At 43.3% G+C, this 22400-nt stretch overlaps 1 protein-coding gene across 3 annotated transcripts in view; it reads left to right on the forward strand.

Annotated features, from left to right (window-relative positions):
* Positions 1-8311: 8311 nt before the first annotated feature.
* The window catches only part of LOC147448147 (putative methyltransferase PMT8), an 84571-nt gene continuing 70482 nt past the window's right edge, over positions 8312-22400 (forward strand). For 2 of the 3 annotated variants that reach the window (XM_086524010.1, XM_086524009.1), the window contains exons 1-3: positions 8316-8618; positions 9572-9940; positions 10061-10225. In XM_086524010.1, the coding sequence (XP_086380136.1) occupies positions 9590-9940; positions 10061-10225 (516 nt within the window). In that variant the 5' untranslated portion in view covers positions 8316-8618; positions 9572-9589. Of the gene's footprint in view, positions 8619-9571; positions 9941-10060; positions 10226-22400 lie in introns of all 3 variants that reach the window. The other variant, XM_086524008.1, reaches the window with a different exon arrangement.

A 22400-nucleotide genomic window follows, 5' to 3' on the forward strand; every position in this document is an offset into this window, starting at 1 on the left:
AGAAAAGGTTGGTACACTTTACTTGTGTTTTGTCAGCTCGCAATCTTCAGTTTGTGCAACAACTACAGAAGTCGACAGTGCGGTATGGCACTACCGGCTTGGGCATATCAGTGCCAAAGGAATGCATATCCTTCAAACAAAGAAGTTTCTACCACGTTTGAAAGAAGTGGACTTAGAGTTCTCTGAAGATTTTGTTTATGGTAAACAAAAGAGGGTAAAATTTCAAAAATTAGGAAATGAAAGAAAACATAAAAAACTTGAGTTAGTTCATTTTGATGTTTGGGGTCCTACAAGTACACCATCACTTGGTGGCTCATTGTACTATGTAGCATTCATAGACGATGCGACCAAGAGAACATGGATTTATGTAATGAAGAATAAATTCGATGTTTTTTCCATATTTCAAAGGTGGAAACCTTTGTGGAGAATGAAGCAGGTACTAAGGTTAAATGCCTCAAATCCGACAATGAAGGCGAATATTGCAGCCAAGCTTTTGTGCTAGCAATGGCATTCGGAGGCAAAAGACAACCCCAAGGACACCTCAACAAAATGGGATTTTGGAAAGGATGAATAGAACAATCATGGAGCAAGCACGAAGCATGCAGCTACATGCAGGCTTACCACTTGAGCTTTGGGCGGAAGCCATAAGTACGTCTGTGTATTTGATCAATCGGTCACTCTCAACAGCATTGGATGGGGAGTTCTAGAGGAGGCATGGACATGTAAACCGGTGAATTATTCATTTCTTAAAGTGTTTGGGTGTTAGGATTTCATGCACATAGATAGAAACCTAAGATCAAAGCTAGATGCAAAGTCCAAAAAGTGTTTCTTTATTGTCTATGGAGAAGGTGACTTTGGGTATCACCTATGGAATCTTGAAGATGGTAAGATCTTTAGGAGTAGGATGTAATTTTTAACGAACAAAATATGTACAAAGATTACTTGAAAAGAAAACAAACAAAATAAATAGGTGATGAGTACATGGAGCTTGAGGATGGTGAAGACTCAAGGAGTACAAACGGTGACAACGCACAACAACGTCAACCAAATGAGGAACCTCAACCTGTTCCCTCTACAAGAGCAAGTAGACCTCCAGAAAGTTTTATTCCTTCCTTCAACCATCTCTTGATCTCAGATTCTGGAGAGCCGGAATCATACAAGGAAGCTATCCAACATGAATCCAAAGAAGAATGGATAAAGAGATGCAAGTGGAGATAGACTCATTACATTGCAACCAAATATGGGAGTTGGTTGAATTGCCTAAAGGTAAGCGGTCACTTCAGAACAAATAGGTGTATAAGGAAGAAGAAGGTGGGAAGAAAAGGTACAAGTCTAGGCTTGTGGTAAAAGGGTTTTCTCAAAAGAAAGGTATTGACTTCAATGAAATATTTTCTCCTGTTGTAAAAATGAAATCAATTAGGCTTGTCTTAAGCCTTGTGGCTACTCATGATCTAAATCTTGAGCTAATATGGCATTCCCTCATGGTGACTTAGAGAAGGAAAATTACATGCTTCAACCAAAGGGGTATGAAGTAAAAGGTAAGGAGAAAATGGTTTGCAGATTAAAGAAGAGCTTGTATGGTTTAAAGCAAGCATCAAGACAATGGTACTTGAAGTTCGATCGATGGATGCTTGATCATGGATTCAGAAGGTGTAAGTTAGATCATTGCATCTACACGAAGAATTTGGGAGGTGGGAAGTTCATCATCCTAATGTTGTATGTTGATGACATGTTGATTGCAAGTGCTAACATGCATGACATCAAAGACCTAAAAGAAAAGTTGTCTAAATAATTTTCAATGAAGATTTAGGTGCTACGAGAAGAGGATACTTGGTATGAAGATATCAAGGGAAAGGACAAAGAAGACAATAAAGCTATCTCAAGAGTATTACATCAAGAAGGTACTAGAAAGGTTTGCAATGCAAAATGCAAAAATAGTTTCTACACCTTTGGTTGGTCACTTTAAACTAACCAAGGATATGTGTCCAAAGACACAAGAGGAGATAGCCTATATGTCTAAAGTTCCATATGATGCAGCGATAGGTTCTCTTATGTATGCTATGGTCTGGACAAGGCCAGACATTGCACATGAAGTGGGACTTGTAAGTAGGTTCATGGACAACCTAGGTAAAGAGCATTGGCAAGCTATGAGGTGGATACTTAGGCATCTGAAAGGGACAACAACAAATGCTTTGTACTTTGGAGGAACTTATATTTTTTTAAAGGGTATACTGATGCAGATATGGCATGCGACAAAGATACTCTAAACAGCACTAATGGCTATGTCTTCACGATTGGAGACACAACAATAAGCTGGGCTTCAAAGCTATAGAAAGTGGTCTCACTTTCTACCACGAAAGCAGAGTATGTAGCAAAGAAATTATGTGGCTTCACAGATTCTTAGAAGAGCTTGGATTCAAACAACACAATTGTGTCTTGTACAGTGATAGCCAAAGTGCTATCCATCTTGCAAAGAACTCAGCCTTTCATTCAGGGACAAAGCACATTGAGGTGAGATATCACCTCATACGCACTCTTTTGAAAGGAGAGTTTCATACAAGTGAAAATTCTACAGACATGTTTACAAAGGTGGTCAACAAGGAGAAGTTAAGCTTTTGCTCACCTTCAATTGGAATTCAAGAATAAGAAGGCAGGATGGAAAGCAGTCATAGGTTTGGTGTGGAGATCAGTCTCCAAGTGGGAGATTGTTAAATATGGAGCGTGATTTACCCTTGTAATTTTTTGTATTAAAAACGCACATTTGTAAGGTCCCCATTATGAGAAGAAGCCATCGTGCGTGAAGAAAATCACTCACCAAAAACCAAAAATCACTCCCTGTTGGAAACCAAAATCACCATCAAAATATTCCTTTTTGCAGGAATATTATGGCCGGTCGGCGGTCGAAAAGTGGTCGGAAAATGACCGGTCGGTTGGCTGGTTGGCCAGGGATCGGTAGTCAATGGCCTGTGGGGCTGGTGGTCGGAAGTCAATGGCCGGTGGCCAAATTTTATAGCCAGTTTAGCTGATTTCAAAGGGGGACTTGTCTTCTCAAGGGCGGCCACACATGGGTGGATTGGAGGGTCCGATTTGGACTTGTCTACACAAGGTCGGCCACACATGGCTGCCTCTCATGAGAGAGGGCAACCCTTTTGGCCTATAACAGGAGGCCTCTTCTACACACAAAAATGGATTGTGAAGCATTGTGGTGCATTGTGAAGTTGATGCGAGGTGGTGAGAGTAAATCAAGGTGGCAGGAGCTCCAAAAGGGTATAATCCCTTTGTAATCTACTTCTTGTATTGAAGTACTAAAGCCATTGAGTGGCTGTTTTCCCGTGGATGTAGCCCACATTGGGTGAACCACGTACATTGTGTGTACTCTCTCTCTACTCTATAATCTCTCGTGTGTGAAAATTATCTCTCTCCATTAACTAAACTAGCCAATTTATCTACTTAGCTACACCCTATTTCCTAACAAATGCCTCAAATCCTCCCTCATTCCCAAAGAGCCTCTTTTTCCCGTAATGTGGTCCCATAGGGTGTGAGCTACATTCTTGAATATGTGCATGGGATCCGAGAAGTGTTGTATTTTTAAATCCTTCCAATATGGAAGCCTTGAAAATATGGAGTACCTTGACATACCTTTTGGTGGAGTAGATGGAGGTGGATTTCTATTGTGTGCACAGTGCACTTCCCAAAGCTTTGCCCAATTTACCATTATGCACTTTAGAGGTGTCTTTCCATTTGTTGAAGCCTTGTATTTGCTATGAATTTGGGGTAGGAAACAATGGTTTTTTGAAAGATTACCTTGTGCAAGCTATCCAATCGCTCTATCACCAATGATGGACCACAAGTAGGGCATGCATTGTGGCCCAATGTGGATAGCCATACACTCATATTGTTAGAGAAAATCTTGAAACTTCAAATGGTAGAGATTGAGAAGAGTGAATTCAACATATCAAAAATCTCTCCAAGGCCAAGATAGCCATGCATAGTCCAAATAGGGATACCCCTCACAATGGCCTCTCTCCTCTTCTTTGAAAGTGAAACATCAACAACAGGGATGCCCTTCCATAACTCCTCCAAATCCTTGATGAGGGCTGAAGGTAGACATCAATATTTGCCATTTTGTACTTCCCTAGGACAACCAAAGAGAGAAGTATATTTCCCTTCTTGGTTGTCTCACATGGTTGAATATTGTAGTTGATGATCACCACAAGCCAAATGCTCCATGATGTAGACTTGGTGCCAAAGAGATTGACACCATCGCTTGCCAACTCAACCTCAAGTCGAGGCTCTAGCCAAAAATCTAGCCAATGAGTCTCAATGTGCCTCCATGTAGGTGAATTGGTAGGGACATGCATCATTACATCATTTGAGTGCTGGCTGGCATGCCATGTGAGAAGATCCATTGTAGACCTACTTTTAAACATGTTCTAAATCCAATGCATCAATACCTTATGAGGTACGTGAGCTCCACTCAGACGTGTCTTATAGCGTGCTTCTTTGCACATGGAATTCATTCTGATAAAGTACACAATAGGTTATGCATAAATGGATACGCTCATACTCCATGCAAAGTGCAGTGACATACAACCTTGCCTGTTGATGATCCGAAGGTATGTGGTGATCTTTAGGAAGCATATTTCCCAACAAACTACAAAAAAACAAAGAACGATACAAATGCAAGGGGAGACTAAGACATTTCAATTCACAAAAACAAAACTTACTTTGAGAAGTGCATTTACACTTACATTTCTTGAACCAAATTTTGCTTGCAAGTTGAGGATTTCCAATGATGCCCAGAGCATCGAGTATTGTGGACCATCATAAAGAGGTGTTCAGGAACTCAATAGCAACGTATCCTCCATTGGTTGTACCCATTTAGTGCACGGATACAATCCTCTTCACACATGTTGGTTTCATGTGCCAACAAATCATCAACCATGTCAGATATGTGTTCATCCTCAAATTTAAAGTGTCCTTGCGATACATGTGGAGGAGCTACCAAAGTAGAGCTAGTTCATCAATCACCATGTGGCATGCCTTTGCTCACCTACTCTTGCTGTTTTCTTTCAGCCTTACATGCCAGAGGACCACCACCAAGCACAAACCAATGGGGAGCATCCTCAAGAAAGGGGGGATGATGATCCCATCTATTCGAGCGCTTTTTTAGGGATCCAAATCCCCTCGTTCTCCACATACTCCAAGACAATGTGCCTTGATTGAGGGATTGCCCCTTTGCACTTGGTGCAAGGACAAGGGAGTTTCTCATTGAGCCATCACTCACATTTTGGGTGGTTTGTAGGGCCACGATCATCCCAATCCCACTATACATGTTGGAGAGGGGGAATGGGGACCACATCCAAAACACAACACAATGGCCTCTCTATAGCTCACGGTATTCACAACACCCCTATACTCTCAAAAAGACCTTTCAAATTTATAATTTACACTAGCAAAACTAGGTCTACTTTCCATAGCATCCTCACACACCCAGCACGATCATTGCACAAGACACACCTACCACCATGGTTCGTCTCAACCCTTACAACACACACAGTATCTCTATATCACTCTCTTTACACAAAATACCGTCACCACAGGGGGCACACACACATCCACACTGCTGTGCCGACACCTTAGAAAACAACAAGAGCAAGACAAAGAGAAGGGGGGAAGGAAAAAATGACACCAAAATGGGCGACAATGGCCGTGATCTTGCTTCAAAAGAAGATTTACAACATTTCCAATGGCCAAACCATGGCTAGCTTCAAGAAAAATGCCTCATGGGATTGATAAGCACACACCTCTATCTGAAACCCCCTCTGTAGGCTTCAATGGCTTCAAAAAATCCCCTTTTGTTGAGCTTCCATTTCGTTTTTAGCAACTGCTCTCTTATTGGTCCACTTGGCAGTCCAATTTGGCATCTTTTGGAGAGGCCTTTGCCCTTCAACTTTACCAATTTTTACTTTTCTTACTCTTGAGTCAGGAGCACAAGTGACATTGCTAGTGCCCCTTGTGATTCTCAAGGCTTCACATCTCTCTCTCTCTCTCTCTCTCTCTCTCTCTCTCTCTCTCTCTCTCTCTCTCTCTCTCTCTCTCTCCCCCTCTCCTCGGGGGATTCACTATGTTTTTCCGTACGGTACCACATGAGTGTACAATAGGGGGGTTTTTAGATTTTGTACATAAGCGTATACAATAGGGGTAGCCCCTCATTATTTCATACTCATACCGTACACATAAGGGAGGGGGGGGGGGGGGGGGGGGGGGGGGGGGGGGTTACATTGGGGCTACATTCAACTACCTGAGCCACCATAAATACATCAGTAAGCCTCTCTCTCTCTCTCTCTCTCTCTCTCTCTCTCTCTCTCTCTCTCTCTCTCTCTCTCTCTCTCTCTCTCTCTCTCTCTCTCTCTCTGTGTGCATCGATGAATAGTTTCATGGCGTGGTGACAGTAATGCGTGGTGATAGTAAGGGAAAACTTGAAATTCTCTCGTTTTCTTGGTCAAAATTAGAAGCTTTTGTCGATAATTACACTAAAACTTATGTAAATTTCCTCGTAGCCAAGCTCAAACCCCTCTAATTTGTCAAAATTCCCAAAATAGCCTTCAAATTTTTAAAACTCCCAAAGTACCCATGTATCTATTTTGATCGGATTGATCAAGCTTTTCTAATTTTTATTTCTTTTTGAAAATTGAGATGCATTTTTGAGTGGTTAGCATGTAATTTGTCACATATTACCTCACAAAACAATCGATTATGTCCACAAAGATAACACATAAGTGTAGTCATCAACAAAATGTCAATCATTGAAGAACAAGAATACATCCTAATTCCTCTCGGTCCTGGAGAGAGAGAGAGAGAGAGAGAGAGAGAGAGAGAGAGAGAGAGAGAGAGAGAGAGAGAGAGTCTTTCCCTACTATGCCTTGTACAGGATTTGTTGCTTCCACACAATTTACTTCTTTATTGATTTATGCACATGAATTGCCCTTAAATTCCCTTTGTACATGACCTACCCCTTGCTTTATGCAATCCACCAAACTATGTTTGTGTGACAAAGCCTTAAATATATGGGAAATATTCAATATATCATTGACTGTTGAGTCTCGATCAGAGAGAGAGAGAGAGAGAGAGAGAGAGAGAGAGAGAGAGAGAGAGAGAGAGAGAGAGAGAGAGAGAGAGAGAGAGAGAGAGAGAGAGAGAGAGAAGAAAAGAGTATTTTAACGTCGTAGGAAACTATCCCTAGAGATCTCAAAGATCTATTCGACGAGGAGAGTTGAATTCAAGAGGAAAATGGTGAGAGAGAGAGGGAGAGATGCTTGTAGATAGGGCTTTGGGTTTTCTCACCTTCAAATATAAAATTTAGTGGTAAATTTGTAAACCTAGGTTTTTTTACGAGCACTGTCTGCTCTTCATTGAATTTGGGCATCAGTGCGATGAGGTGCTTCTCTCCCCCGCGAGTTGCAGACCCTTTGTAGATCTCAACCCTTGTTGAAGCTTGGATGGGGGAGCTTATATGTTCAATGCTGTTTTTATGAAGCGAGTATTCATTTGGCACACCATATCCATGCTGGCATACACATGCTGCACGTCTTTGGATAGCCAATGGGTAAGGCCAATGTCACACTAGGGCAGGGGAATGCTGGCCATGCTGAGGTGACGACCTCTCATTTGTGAAGGAAAAAGGGAAACTTGGCCTACAACCTTTGCGAGAGGGACGATCTTGCACCCTCGGACAACTTCGCAAGGCACCATGTGAGCTACAGTCTGACAGTTCCCCCTTGCGATTTGCTGCAAAGCATGACCAACTTATTTTTCAAAATTTCATGTGACAGCAGCACGCCCAGTCACCTTCAAAGAGAGAAAGGGGTGGGTGCCCCGATGTGACAGGGGCCTAAGGCTGCTTACACACCAAACATATGCTTGCCTGTCACTTTTGGGGACGGGCACACATGCATCACGCACTGAAATAAGAGAACATTTAAAAGGTGACGAGTTTTCTAGATGATACTTCTAGCTTATTGGTTAGACGCTTCAATGCACATGAGTTGGCAGGAGCTCAGGCCCTGCCCATCCTCGGACAGGTAGTCCCGACTGCCCATTTTGTCGTCCGTTGCCCATATTGCATGTCCAATTATGTTTTGTCGGTTGGCTTCCACGTCCGCACATCCAAGCTTGGGCACACGGTGTGTAAGCAGCCTAAGCTGGTTCAAACTTGCCGAAAGCAAAAGGGTGGGAAATTGGGAAGGTAAAAGAGAGCATTCTCTCGAGAGCTACTGCTCCAGTCACCGACTTAACGGGGCTCTAGTGAACAACATGACATGGCATACAACGTAAGCTTACACTCGGATTCCTCCTCACCCCCACACACATTCAAACAGCATTCTGGGTCGCTTTACATCTAGGGGCCAGCTCTGGCGAGGTGAGGACTCGAGGAGAGAGAAGGCTTTGGATCGAACACAGGGTTAGCTGCTAGACACAACACCTGCACTAACGCTCACTAAGTAAAAGCTGTAGGCCAGCGCTCTCGCCTCCAATCTCTCTCTGTGTGGCTATGGTGCCTCAAGAAGCAGCAAGATCGCTCTCCTCTTAAGGACATTTTACTTCTTGTCTGCCTGGTAAGACCTCGTTTTCCATTTGTTTACAATCTTTTCCGGCTCACGTGGTTTAGTTTTTAGGGTTTGTTTTACAGCAGAGCAGCATTTTCTCTCTCGGTTTTGTTGAATGTTTCAGTGCATTTTCTTGGTTCTTTCTGACAAGTCTGCATTGGCAGTGGCTGTCATTTCAGTAGGTTCAATCAACATTCTTATTTTAACTTCTCGATCTCTTTCACTTAATCTACTACAATGCCAATTATTTTTGGCATTAAAGTCTCTCAAACGTATCACGGATAAGAAGACTGGGTCTCACAAGTCGAAAGCTCTACAGGAAGAATTTTTGTACCTGTTAAGTCAACATGGTTGACAACTGCAGATATATTATGGGATCTACCCAGCCTTATTAGCAACCTGCAGCAGTATGTTTCTTTATTTCACTGTTAGGCCCAGGCATTATATATAAACGGCAGTCACAAGTAGTCAAATCTCTTGATCAGTTTTTAGCTTTAATCTTGTGTGAGCCAAGCATTGCAAATAAGTCAAGGAAATGTGTGTTGTTTGCCAGACCTTTTTTGCATATCGAGCAGATCCAATAATTTTTGCAGAAGTTTTTTGTCACTCACAACTGTGAAAGTGTGTTATTGGAACCCATTTACCAATTTTGCATGCTGGTGTGATGTATGTTTATATTGTCCAACTTTATGTGTCTGTATAAAGATGTATGCGTTTGGAGATTTTTAGCAAATTTTAGGCATTCATCACAAGGGATGTTGAGACATATAGAGAGTGCTTCTTTTGTAGCTCTTTCTTGAGTTTTTTCTTTATCTGTTTTCTTGTGTCTCTTGTTTTTCTGTTTTGTGAGTGTTTTGTTTCGCAAGTTCAGTCTTTTCTTTTTCTATGAAGGTATATACTTTATAAGATTTATGCTCCCTTTGAATTTTGAACGAGTACCTTTTTGTTTGAAATGCATGCAGACTTGTGGAGTTATTTGAATGTTGGGGAATCACAGTTCTGCCAAAATGCGGGGCCACAATGATGGTTCACAAGGAAAACGCCTAGTACTCTCAGTTTGTCTAATGCTTGTGGCATTGTCCCTTGTATGCACATATTATGGGTCGTTTTTGAAAGCTACTCTTCAGAATAAAAGAGATTCAATGCATATGCAAGATGTTGGGGAGATGGCTTCAAGAAGGCTTGGCAGAAATGCAGTCGAAGACGATGATGCAAATGAAGCTGGCTCAGAACCTGTGGAAGGAGCAGCAAATGCAAGTATCAGAGAAAAAGTAAACGAAGTATCTAACACAGAGGACAATGTTTTTGATGTGACCATCAAGACTTTTCTTGTAAGTCTCTTACATTCAATAGACTTCTGAAGGGTAGAGAGACCCTTGTGTCTTATATTTTAAAAAACTATTAAGACTCTAAGAAGCAACCTCTGATTTTGGCAAGACTTCTTCGTGCAGTCTTGCGACATGCGACATTCCGAATTGATACCATGTCTGGATCGTCATCTCCATAGCCAGCTTAAACTGAAGCTAAATCTTTCCTTAATGGAACATTATGAACGTCACTGTCCTCCTCCACATCGAAGGTTAAACTGCCTCATACCTCCACCTCCTAACTATAAGGTGTGTCTATTGTTGCTTTTATCGGTTCTCATGAAGTAGAGATGTATACAAGTTAGTATGATTGTGGAAGTGTTGATGAGAAAATAAATATTATGGTCCAGTGCCTCGATAGACCTGACCATAACAAAGTCAATTTGTCTTTTCTTTGTTCTAGTGATAACTTGTGATATGTGGTTTTAGTGTTCTTTTTCAAATCCAGTTTTTTTTATTTCGCTTTTTCAGTCCTTTTTTCTCTTGCCTTATCCCCTAGTCACCTTCAAAGGGAGATCCTTTTGACTGAATGAAGCATATATATTGAAAATGGCAATCAATTTTGTGAGAGGTGGTCACTCAAATGAAGTGCAAACCCTTAACTTGAAAAGAGAAACTATCACAAAATAGAACTTCTATTTAAGACACAGTACTCACAAAATCTCTATCAGGATGGAATCATTGGTATGAGAATTGGCACCCCTTTTGTTCTATTTTGATTTACAAGCACAAAGTGTACCCTTACAATTTTTTCAACAAGTTTGAATGTAGTGCTCTGTCAAGGCAGAGACTTTTAATTGAGGTCCTTGGCCTGTTTACGTAGGCTCCAAAAGCATTTGGCTGGAAAGCTGCTCTTCTATGAGCATGCTGTCCTCAAAAGCTACCTGTATGAGTGAGTATTTGTCTGCTAGGCCCAAAAAATAAGGATGCCTTCTGTATTTGTGATATTGGCTTTTGGCGACGATCCTTACTTTTCCCAGCTGGTGCCGATTTTGGTACTATGGCATGTGCCAAGTCAAGATTTACCGACTACGTAGTCCATATTGATAACATCCCCCGCACAGTCGCCGCGCCTTTCTCCCAAAAGTAAAGTAAAGAAAACCGCACGCACACACACACAAGCCCCCATCCTTTCTTTTCTGGGGCCTTCTTGAAAAATCGAATCGTCCATGATTGGGTACATATAATCACAAAAGACACATGCTTGATTGAAAGTAGGACTTATCGATTCATCAACGTAGAGCAATAGAGAACAAAAGATTAAGTTGCGACAAAAACTTGTCAGAGTTCCATTTCCTATCGCAAGGTGGCTTCGACATCTCTCAAGAGTAGGATTATGGAGTGGGGAACTGTTTTTGTGGCTGTACCTAGCCTTATGTGAGGTGGGCGTACCTGCCCGAGGCTTGGTGTGCCATGGGAAGGTGTGCTAGAGACAGGAGCCCCGTTCCTAGGTCAGTTTGGGGTCAAAATCTGAGTTTTATGCATTTGATGGCATTTTGGACATGTGGCATTTATTGATGGCTTCTCCTGATGGATATGGGTTGTGGGTTGTGTCAGGTACACAGTTAACCCTATGTGCATGTAGACAAGCTAACTTCTACTTCTAGGGCTTAGGACAACCTAGGGAGTGTTTTGGTACCCTTGTGAGCTTGTATGCAGGTCTGCATGTACACGCACTTTAGATCTAGGGCTTAGGACAGCCTAGGGAGTGTTTTAGCACCCTTCTGAGCTTGTATGCAGGTCTGCATGTCCACGCACTTTAGATAGATTAGTTGCATACCCTTTGAGTGCACGAGCACAGCCAATGTCTACTAGGTGTAGGCACTAGGGAGTGTTCCCATACAGTAGCATTAGTATCAAGCCTAGGTGGTATCAATATGTGAAGCAACTCTTATTAAAGGTTTTTAAATACGTGATAGTTTGGCCCAACATTTAGGAGTCGTGGGGTTCCTCTGGCTTTGCCTAACCCAGCCCTGCAAGATGTCACGTGCACATGGCTCTGTGCGCCACGTGGACATGCTTCATTGACTTCCATAGTCAATTCTGTACGTATCCCTAGATAGGAGTGTCTAAAATCCTAGGAGGATTAGTACCGGAAATTTTGTGAGCATGTTCGCAGTGCCTCTGTCACCAGTGTGTGACTACTATCTATCCTTTTTGTTGATTTCTTTCTTATTATCTATTTACTTTCACTTTTTGGAAACACCCCTCGGGAAATCTAACTGCCCTGCATTGCATAGCTAGTGTGGAACTGTCCAGAGGGAGTCCAGGCCTGAGGGCAAGAGAGCACTAAGGTTGGACAAGGACTATGGTTAGCCAAGTGGGGTCATTGACTAGCCAAAGTGGAATCCTTTGCTACAGAGGCTACATTTCAGTTCTGGATGTGGCCGCAGTGTACAAAGAGGGTCGGATGACCTAGAAAGATACAATGGCAGCATCTCCTAAAATTTAGGGAACTGCTATTTTGGGACCTGAAAATGTCTTCGCGTCATTACGTGCAGTTTGACATGGGGATCATTTTGTTACTCTGTGGCCAAGTCAACAGAGGCTGCAGGTGAGATATTTTTAGACCCGAGGGTCTAAAGCGAGAAAATGCACAAATGAGTGACACTTGGCACTTTGAGGCCAGTTTACTACTTATAGAGAAGGCAAAAACGTGATTTATAGTTGGGAGGCTCATTTTGCAAGTCTCTGTCACAGGTTAAGAGCTATGGAGTGCTTGCTTTCCCTCTTATGCACAGTGCGGTGCCAGGAGTGATGCCCTGCACGCTACGCACTGCCCTCTCTCTCCCCTTTGGCAGTATGTTATGCCCCTCTAGTGGGCTTTTCATTTGACCAATGTACAGTTGTGTGGGTTCATGCGCGATTGCCGAGGCAAGAGCCTCTTGCACAGGTACCGGATTAGCTAGCGGCTAATCCCCCCGCAGGTACAGGTGAATTCGGAGAGGTTTCACGCCAGAAATCTCGTCCGATTCAAAGGGCAAGTAGCCCTACAGGTGCGGGAGCTCGAGGACTTGCTAGGGATGCGACCGGCACGCGAAACGGAGCCCGAAACAGTGAATTACAGCATGCTGTGTATTTTTGCAGGTTTAGGGTTTTGGCCCTAAACGGACCCTAATACCCCCAGGAGGTTCGGGGACGCAAGGGGACCGCTGTACAGGCGATCTGGCGCATTTTCAGGGCTGAAAACAGAGAATTCAGCGTGCTGCAGATTCTCGCCAGGTTTTGCAAAGTGCCCGTATGCGTCGGGAAAGTCGGTCAATGCGTGGGAATACTGACCGTGAAGGGTTCTAGTACAGTTATGCTGCCGAAATCGGGCTGGAACATTGGAAATTCAGCCGAGTTTGTGCGGGGCAGCTTGTAGGAACCACAGCGTTTATTCCCTCTTTTGAACAATAAAGAAATACCGAAAGGGGCGCCTAAGTTAGGGGCCAATCTGGTGTCCGTCTACTCATACAGGTGCAATCTAGCAGCCTGTATCCCTCTCCCCTTTGTTGTGTCTTGAAAGTACAGGTAAAATAGACGACTAATAATGGGTGAAAGCTAAATCAAGGTTTAAAGTAAAGTCTACCGCCCTTTTTGGATTGAACAGGCCGGTTACATGGTTCCATCGACGGGATTAAATCACTTTTTCCCATAGAAGTGAGCCTTGGTCAGTTTTGGGCTTGAAGACACAGGGGATCATAGACCAGACACAGGGAATTGTAATTATGGCTGACAGACCAGATGATGTGACTGAAGAGGTTTCCTCTTCACAGGGTCAACAGACACATGAAGTGGGTGAGTCCTCAAGACCACCACAGACTGATGATGATATATTCAGGACCCAGTTGGCTACTGCTGTGGCTATGTTCACACAAGTAATGCAGAACCCAAGGTTTTTAGCCTTTCTGCAACCTCCTGTTCCGTCTCAGCAAGTTGGGTCACTGGATCATATTCAAAAGCCTGTTAAGGCTCGAGCACAGGTGATTCATACCGCACAGTCAATGGAAACACCTGTACACTTGACGGAGAACATGCAGTCTCCACAACGTATGCCTAAGGTGCAAGAACAGGTGGCTGAGATGCCAGTTTTTCAAGCTGTACCAATTCAGCCCGCCACCTTTCAGCAGCCTATAGCTGGTTCTAATGGGCAGGGAAGCAACTTACAGGCTATGCAACAGGTCTTCCCACCACCTTCAGTACACCCTGGCTATTTTGGAGGTGGATCGGTATTTCAGAGCATGGCTGGTCATGCACCTGGAAATCAGTTTTATACGCCAGGAACAGTGTTTGCGGGTGCTCAAACGATGATGCCTAACCCCATGTACAGTGTCATGGGTATGCAACCAGGGTTTCAAAGCACTCAGGGACAATTTGGGATGCCACAAGCAAATTTTGGTATGGCTGGAATTACAAATCAGCAGCCAAATATGGCGTTTCCAAGTCAAGTTAATAGCGGCCAAGGAACACAGATGAACCCTATTAGTGTTCCCATGTTTCAGTCACTTCCATATGACAATTTAACGCCGCTGGAGAGGCCAACTCCGTACAAAGAAGGTGGCAAAGGTGTGTCATTCACGACCTTTACAGGGTTTGATGACAGGAAGAAGGCTCTTTCATTCCTCCAGCAGTTTGACAAGGCCTATGCAGGGGGAAACTTTACAGAGGCTTCAAAGGTCCGCAAGGCAGCCACTTTCTTGACAGGGAATGCGGGACAATGGTGGACAACTTTATTGCTTCAAGGACAAGCTCCGTCCACATGGATTTACTTCAAGCAGATTTTTGCAGCAGCATGGTTATCTGATGATTTTGAAGCAGATGTCATGACAGAATGGCACCAGCTTAATGCTGCCACTTGCAGAAATCTGGATGATTACAATCGGAAGTTTTGGAAAGCTCTACTTCCAGTAACTTCCTATAGGTTTGTGCCATTGACAGAACAGATTGAAAAATACTGTTGTGGCCTACCCAAAGGATTGAGAAAATACTGCACGAAGACAAAAGTCACTACTTTGACGCAGCTCATCGAGGTAGCAAACACTGGCAATGGTTTGCTCAAGGGAGAAGATTGTGAATTTAACACTGGCGTCAAGGCAGGATCAGGCAAGAAAAATTCAGCCAAGAAGCACGTTCCCAATGAGGCTCCTAAAGGGACTCAGGAGTCGGCCAATGCAGGGAAAGACAAAGCTACGGCTGAATCAGAAAAAGGACCAGCAAAGAAATGGAAAAGACGTTTTCCTCGCAAGTCAGAAGAGCAAAAGAAGGTCCTGAGGACAGAGAACAAATGCTTTATATGTGAGCAGCCTGGCCACATTGCTTACAATTGTCCTACAAAGAAAAGGCCAGCTGATTCTGAAGACAAGGAAGACAAGAAAGGAAAGAAGCCCATGGCTGGTCTAGTGCCAGATATGGTGGGCGACAAGCCAAATTCAGATGCAAGTGAGCTTTGCAGAGCATGGGGAAAGGTTAGGGATCAAACAGTGCTTATCTTCTTTGATCCAGGTGCCAAAGCCAACTTCATTTCCCCAGAATTGGCTTCAAAGTTGGGAATCAGACCTGAAGAGATGGGGTATACAGCAGAGGCAGGTTTGGCATGTCCTGGCCATACAGAGGCTGTCACACCCATCATTGGAAAGTTGCGTCTACATATCCAGTCCTATGTAGATGCTGAAGAATTTTACATCATGCCACTGGACGGATGTGATGTGTTGTTAGGTATTCCTTGGTTATTTCGTGTACAGGGAATCATGGATGCCTACAACAAAAAGATCACTGTACAGAGCAGGGGAAAGACTCACATTCTGGATGTAAAGCTTAAAGGGGAGTCTATTCCTACTATATCAGCTTCTGCTATTACTTCTGTAATGAAAAAGCATCTTTCTGCGTACTTGGTTTTTGCACGTGAAGTGTCAGATTGTGATGAATCAAATTTATCTGTGCTAGATAAAGAAAGGTCAATGTTTTTACAACAGTATAGTGACTGTTTTTCCGATTCATTACCGTCTCAATTACCGCCAGAGAGACCCGAGGACCATGCGATAGATTTGGTGCCAGGCTGTAGCCCACCAAATAAGCCTCCGTACAGGGTTAGTGCGGCTCAGCAGAAAGAGATAATGGGCCAAGTACAGGAGCTGTTAGAAAAAGGGCTGATTCAGCCCAGTTCATCTCCATTCTGTTCTCCAGTATTGTTGGTGCAGAAAAAGGATGGCTCATGGCGTATGTGCATCGACTACCGTGCACTGAACAAGAATACCATCAAGAATAGGTTCCCTATACCTAGAATTGATGATATTATGGACAAATTAGAAGGAGCAGCTATGTTTAGCAGGATAGATCTAAAGAGTGGGTATCATCAGATCCGCATTAGATCAGAGGATGTGCACAAGACTGCTTTTAGAACGACGTTTGGCCTTTACGAATTTTTAGTGATGCCCTTTGGTCTCACAAATGCTCCTGCTACGTTCAATAGGATGATGGACAGAATTTTCCGTCCACACCAGCAGTTTGTTGGTACGTTCTTTGATGACATGATAGTCTATTCAAAGAATGAAGAGGAGCATAGGCATCACTTGGCCATTGTGTTCAAAGAGCTACGCAGTCATAGGTTGCTCATCAATGCAAAGAAAAGTGAGTTTTTTCTGGAAGAGATTCACTTTCTGGGACACATTGTCTCAAAGGACGGTGTCAGAATGGATCCTGCAAAAGTCGAAGCGATCAAGTCATGGCCAAATTTGAAGACGGTGCATGATGTCCGAAGCTTTTTGGGACTATGCTCCTATTACAGAAGGTTTATCCGAAATTTTGCTGAGATTGCTTCACCTTTACATGCTCTTCAAAAGAAGGCAGTCACCTTTAGATGGACACAGAAAGAGATTTCAGCTTTTAATCTCTTAAAGGAAAAGATGACTTCAGATCCAGTCATTGTGTTGCCAGATCTTAGGAAGTCATTTGTGGTCCAGTGCGACGCCTTCGGTAGTAGCATTGGTGCTGTGCTAATGCAAGATGGCAGGGTAGTAGCCTATGAGAGCAGAATTTTGCAAGGGCCAGAGATGACCATGCAGGTCTATGAGAAAGAGTTACTGGCTGTGATTCATGCGCTCTTAAGTTGGAAACACTACCTGCTAGGTGCAGACTTCGTTGTCCAAACGGACCATCAGACCTTGCGATACTTCTTGACACAGACAAAGTTATCTGAGAAGCATATGCGATGGGCAAATATCTTGTCCATGTTCCATTTTCAGATTGTGCATGTGGAAGGCAAGAAGAACGTTGTGGCTGATGCCTTGTCAAGGAAGCCACAAATTTCAGCTGTGTCAATTCCTTATCATCATGAACTTGATGATATGAGAGAACAGTATGTAAATGATGAAGATTTTGCAAGGGTCTTCGAGCAACTAATGGATGGACAACGTCATGAACACTATCTTCTTAAAGATGGGTTCATGATGATGCATGGCAGATTGTGTGTCACAAAGCCATTGCGACGCAAAGTTATGGAAGAGAGTCATGTCCCACCGTATGCAGGGCATCGTGGTATCGATGCTACAGTTAAAGCGGTTGAGACATTCTTCTATTGGCCTACATTGAGAAGAGATGTGGATGCCTTTGTGCGAGAATGCCTAATATGCCAAAAGGTCAAGTTTGACAGGCAAAAGGCACCAGGGTTATTGCAACCACTACCTATTCCAGATAAACCATGGGAAAGTATTGCTATGGATTTTATCTTTGATCTTCCGAGAACGCAGACAGGAAACGATGGTATTTGGACCATTATTTGCAGATTCAGCAAACAGGCTCATTTTATTCCTGTCAGGAAGAAGATAAAGCCAGATCAGATGGCACGCTTGTTTATGAGCAATATTTTCAAGTATCATGGCATGCCACAGTCGATTATTAGCGACCGTGATCCACGCATGACTAGTTTGTTCTGGAGAGGCTTGTTTGAGAATATGGGTACCACGCTCAAATTCTCTTCGTCATTTCATCCTCAAACAGATGGGCAGTCAGAAGAGGCAAATTCTACTGTCCTACATCTGCTGAAGTGCTATGTGTCAGAGCATAAAGGAAAGTGGGAGCAGTATTTGCCATTGGTGGAGTATGCATACAATAATACAATGCATTCATCAACTGGCAAGGCACCTTTTGAGATAGTTGAAGGTGGCAAGAAAGTTCCTCCCATACTGCATACAAAGGACAAGATATTTGAAGCAGATAAGTATGTTCAGGACATGGATGAAATGTACCAGAAGGTCAAAGTGGCCTTAGAAAGGACTCAGGCAAAGCAAAAGAAAGCAGTTGATCGTCACCGTCGTGAAGTAGTATATTCACTTGGTGATTGGGTGCTTTTACGCTTTGAAAAGGCAAGGTTAAAGAAGATGAAGGGCAAGGAAAGACTGTTTCCAAAGCTCAGCATGCGTTACTATGGGCCTTTTCAAGTATGCGACATAATCAGTGATGTTGCATATAGGCTGAAATTGCCTGACAGTTGGAAGATTCACAATGCGTTTCATGTGAGTCTTCTCAGACCCTATGTGGGTGATGTGCCAGAAGATATGCCAGCTGAAGATCAGCCGGAAGTCGAGGAACTTGACGAGATCTTGCTCCCTGAACAGATTTTGGCACACAAAGAAAGGAAAGTGAAAGGCAAGGTTGCTAGGCGTTACTTGGTAAAGTTTAAAAACTATCCACCAATGGATGCTAAGTGGATGGAAGAAGGTGAACTTGCAGAGTCACCAACTGTGTTATCACTTTACCTGGAAGCCTTCGATTTGCAACCTACCTTGACCCCTTGAGTTTCAAAGCTAAATGGATTGTCAGTGTGACAATGGCTTCTGAAACAAATGATGTACAAGGTATTTAAAGTGAGCTCAAATGAAATACCTGTTACATGAATGTTAGAGCTGTACAGATTGTCAGTTTGGCAATTGCTCTTATGGAATGTCCAAAAGTTTGCTTAGTGCTATAGAAGTGAGTATTTCTTGTCAGTTTGTCAAGGATACAGTGATTGCTTCTATTGAAGAGTACATGTGTAACTGCATTCTTAAACTGTCGGTTTGGGTATGCTCGAAAGTGTTACGGGATCCAACGTGTACTATAAGACAGTGGCAAAATGTGCAGCTACCATTTTGTCATTGGAAAGTTAGTGACTCAAAGCAATGGCAGAGTGTGAAGCTACCACTATGTCATTGGGACAGGGTTCACACGCAGGCAATACATGAGTCGACGAGGTGTTGAATACACCAGGGTTGACAATGAGCATGTATGTGTCGTACATGTGTCGACAGGTGTTGAATACATCAGTGTTGACTAGGAGCATGAACGACATAGATGCAAACGAGGACGTTTGAGATTTCAAGAGGGGGGTATGTCACCAGTGTGTGACTACTATCTATCCTTTTTGTTGATTTCTTTCTTATTATCTATTTACTTTCACTTTTTGGAAACACCCCTCGGGAAATCTAACTGCCCTGCATTGCATAGCTAGTGTGGAACTGTCCAGAGGGAGTCCAGGCCTGAGGGCAAGAGAGCACTAAGGTTGGACAAGGACTATGGTTAGCCAAGTGGGGTCATTGACTAGCCAAAGTGAAATCCTTTGCTACAGAGGCTACATTTCAGTTCTGGATGTGGCCGCAGTGTACAAAGAGGGTCGGATGACCTAGAAAGATACAATGGCAGCATCTCCTAAAATTTAGGGAACTGCTATTTTGGGACCTGAAAATGTCTTCGCGTCATTACGTGCAGTTTGACATGGGGATCATTTTGTTACTCTGTGGCCAAGTCAACAGAGGCTGCAGGTGAGATATTTTTAGACCCGAGGGTCTAAAGCGGGAAAATGCACAAATGAGTGACACTTGGCACTTTGAGGCCAGTTTACTACTTATAGAGAAGGCAAAAACGTGATTTATAGTTGGGAGGCTCATTTTGCAAGTCTCTGTCACAGGTTAAGAGCTATGGAGTGCTTGCTTTCCCTCTTATGCACAGTGCGGTGCCAGGAGTGATGCCCTGCACGCTACGCACTGCCCTCTCTCTCCCCTTTGGCAGTATGTTATGCCCCTCTAGTGGGCTTTTCATTTGACCAATGTACAGTTGTGTGGGTTCATGCGCGATTGCCGAGGCAAGAGCCTCTTGCACAGGTACCGGATTAGCTAGCGGCTAATCCCCCCGCAGGTACAGGTGAATTCGGAGAGGTTTCACGCCAGAAATCTCGTCCGATTCAAAGGGCAAGTAGCCCTACAGGTGCGGGAGCTCGAGGACTTGCTAGGGATGCGACCGGCACGCGAAACGGAGCCCGAAACAGTGAATTACAGCATGCTGTGTATTTTTGCAGGTTTAGGGTTTTGGCCCTAAACGGACCCTAATACCCCCAGGAGGTTCGGGGACGCAAGGGGACCGCTGTACAGGCGATCTGGCGCATTTTCAGGGCTGAAAACAGAGAATTCAGCGTGCTGCAGATTCTCGCCAGGTTTTGCAAAGTGCCCGTATGCGTCGGGAAAGTCGGTCAATGCGTGGGAATACTGACCGTGAAGGGTTCTAGTACAGTTATGCTGCCGAAATCGGGCTGGAACATTGGAAATTCAGCCGAGTTTGTGCGGGGCAGCTTGTAGGAACCACAGCGTTTATTCCCTCTTTTGAACAATAAAGAAATACCGAAAGGGGCGCCTAAGTTAGGGGCCAATCTGGTGTCCGTCTACTCATACAGGTGCAATCTAGCAGCCTGTATCCCTCTCCCCTTTGTTGTGTCTTGAAAGTACAGGTAAAATAGACGACTAATAATGGGTGAAAGCTAAATCAAGGTTTAAAGTAAAGTCTACCGCCCTTTTTGGATTGAACAGGCCGGTTACAGCCTCTGTGTCCGGAAGAGTCCATTAGATTAGGTTTTCAAGTTTTGGAACCCTCTTGCATAAATGGATTGTACAATGTTGGGTTAAAGGCCTAAATAACCCCTTTTTGTACATTTTTGTACTTTGTCCAGGTTCATATTGAACCTGGACACAATTTTTTAAAGTCACTTATAATAAAAGTGGGAAAACCAAAAACTCACTTATTGAGTTTTCTCCAAAAACGTGAGCTCTCTCTCTCTCTCTCTCTCTCTCTCTCTCTCCTTCGATCCCTAGCGCTTCCTCTCTGTTGCACCCCGCCTCCTACTTCTTGCCCCAATCTTGCACTACATCGCGACGCGTACCTACCGGTACCTCCTGCTTCGCGCTTTCAAATGGTATCAGAGCCCTAGGGTTTCAAAACAACCCTGTGCAGTTTGCTGAATAGTGAGTTAAAATTGCTCTTCTACGATCAATTTCGCTTCCATCGCGAAGCCCCTTGCTTTCGGAGTCGAAAAGGTCACCAAAACAGTCCAAAACAGGCTGTTTTTAGGTCAAAACAGGTGATTTATAGGTTATAACAGGTCAGAACAACAATACGCAGGTGTACCAAAGTTGTGGGATCACATGTATTGATGTTTGTCGTGACAAATTGAGTGAAAATCTGAGTACAGGTGTTTGAAATTGCACTTTTCAGATTTGGACAGTTTCATGTAAAGAAATTGTGGTCTATCGTATGCAAAGTCTTGTGGTTGTTCCTATTTGCTGAAATTTTCAGCCTATTTGCTGACCGGGTCTATTGAGCTATCCATTCTTACCAAATGTGTAGTTGTGCCTATTTTTACTATAAAAAGCGTTAAAGATTTTAAGATCGTTAGTTTCTTTTACATGTAGTTACAAATTCTATAGTCTCAATTTCCCACATGGTCATATGGCTTGACCGGGTGTGTTATCTTGAGCTATAGTTTCTTGCCAAGACACGTCTAGCATACCTTGGGTCTATGTGTCACAGATATACAATGTCTTCACTTTGTATATAGTTACAAATATAGTCTCAATTTGTCACATGGTCATATGGCTTGACCGGGTGTGCCATCTTGAGCTATCGATTTTCACCTTTAGTTCTTCTAGCTATCCATATGGCTTGACCGGGTCTCCTGAGCTATCCATTCTTACCAAATGTGTAGTTGTGCCTGTTTTTACTATAAAAAGCGTTAAAGATTTTAAGATCGTTAGTTTCTTTTACATGTAGTTACAAATTCTATAGTCTCAATTTCCCACATGGTCATATGGCTTGACCGGGTGTGTTATCTTGAGCTATAGTTTCTTGCCAAGACATGTCTAGCATACCTTGGGTCTATGTGTCACAGATATACAATGTCTTCACTTTGTATATAGTTACAAATATAGTCTCAATTTGTCACATGGTCATATGGCTTGATCGGGTGTGCCATCTTGAGCTATCGATTTTCACCTTTAGTTCTTCTAGCTATCCGTATGGCTTGACCGGGTCTCTTGAGCTATCCATTCTTACCAAATGTGTAGTTGTGTCTGTTTTTATCATAAAAAGCGTTAAAGATTTTAAGATCGTTAGTTTCTTTTACATGTAGTTACAAATTCTATAG

This window comes from Adiantum capillus-veneris, chromosome 11 (genome assembly GCF_014529385.1).
Source record: "Adiantum capillus-veneris isolate H3 chromosome 11, ASM1452938v2, whole genome shotgun sequence".
Classification (NCBI taxonomy): domain Eukaryota; kingdom Viridiplantae; phylum Streptophyta; class Polypodiopsida; order Polypodiales; family Pteridaceae; genus Adiantum; species Adiantum capillus-veneris.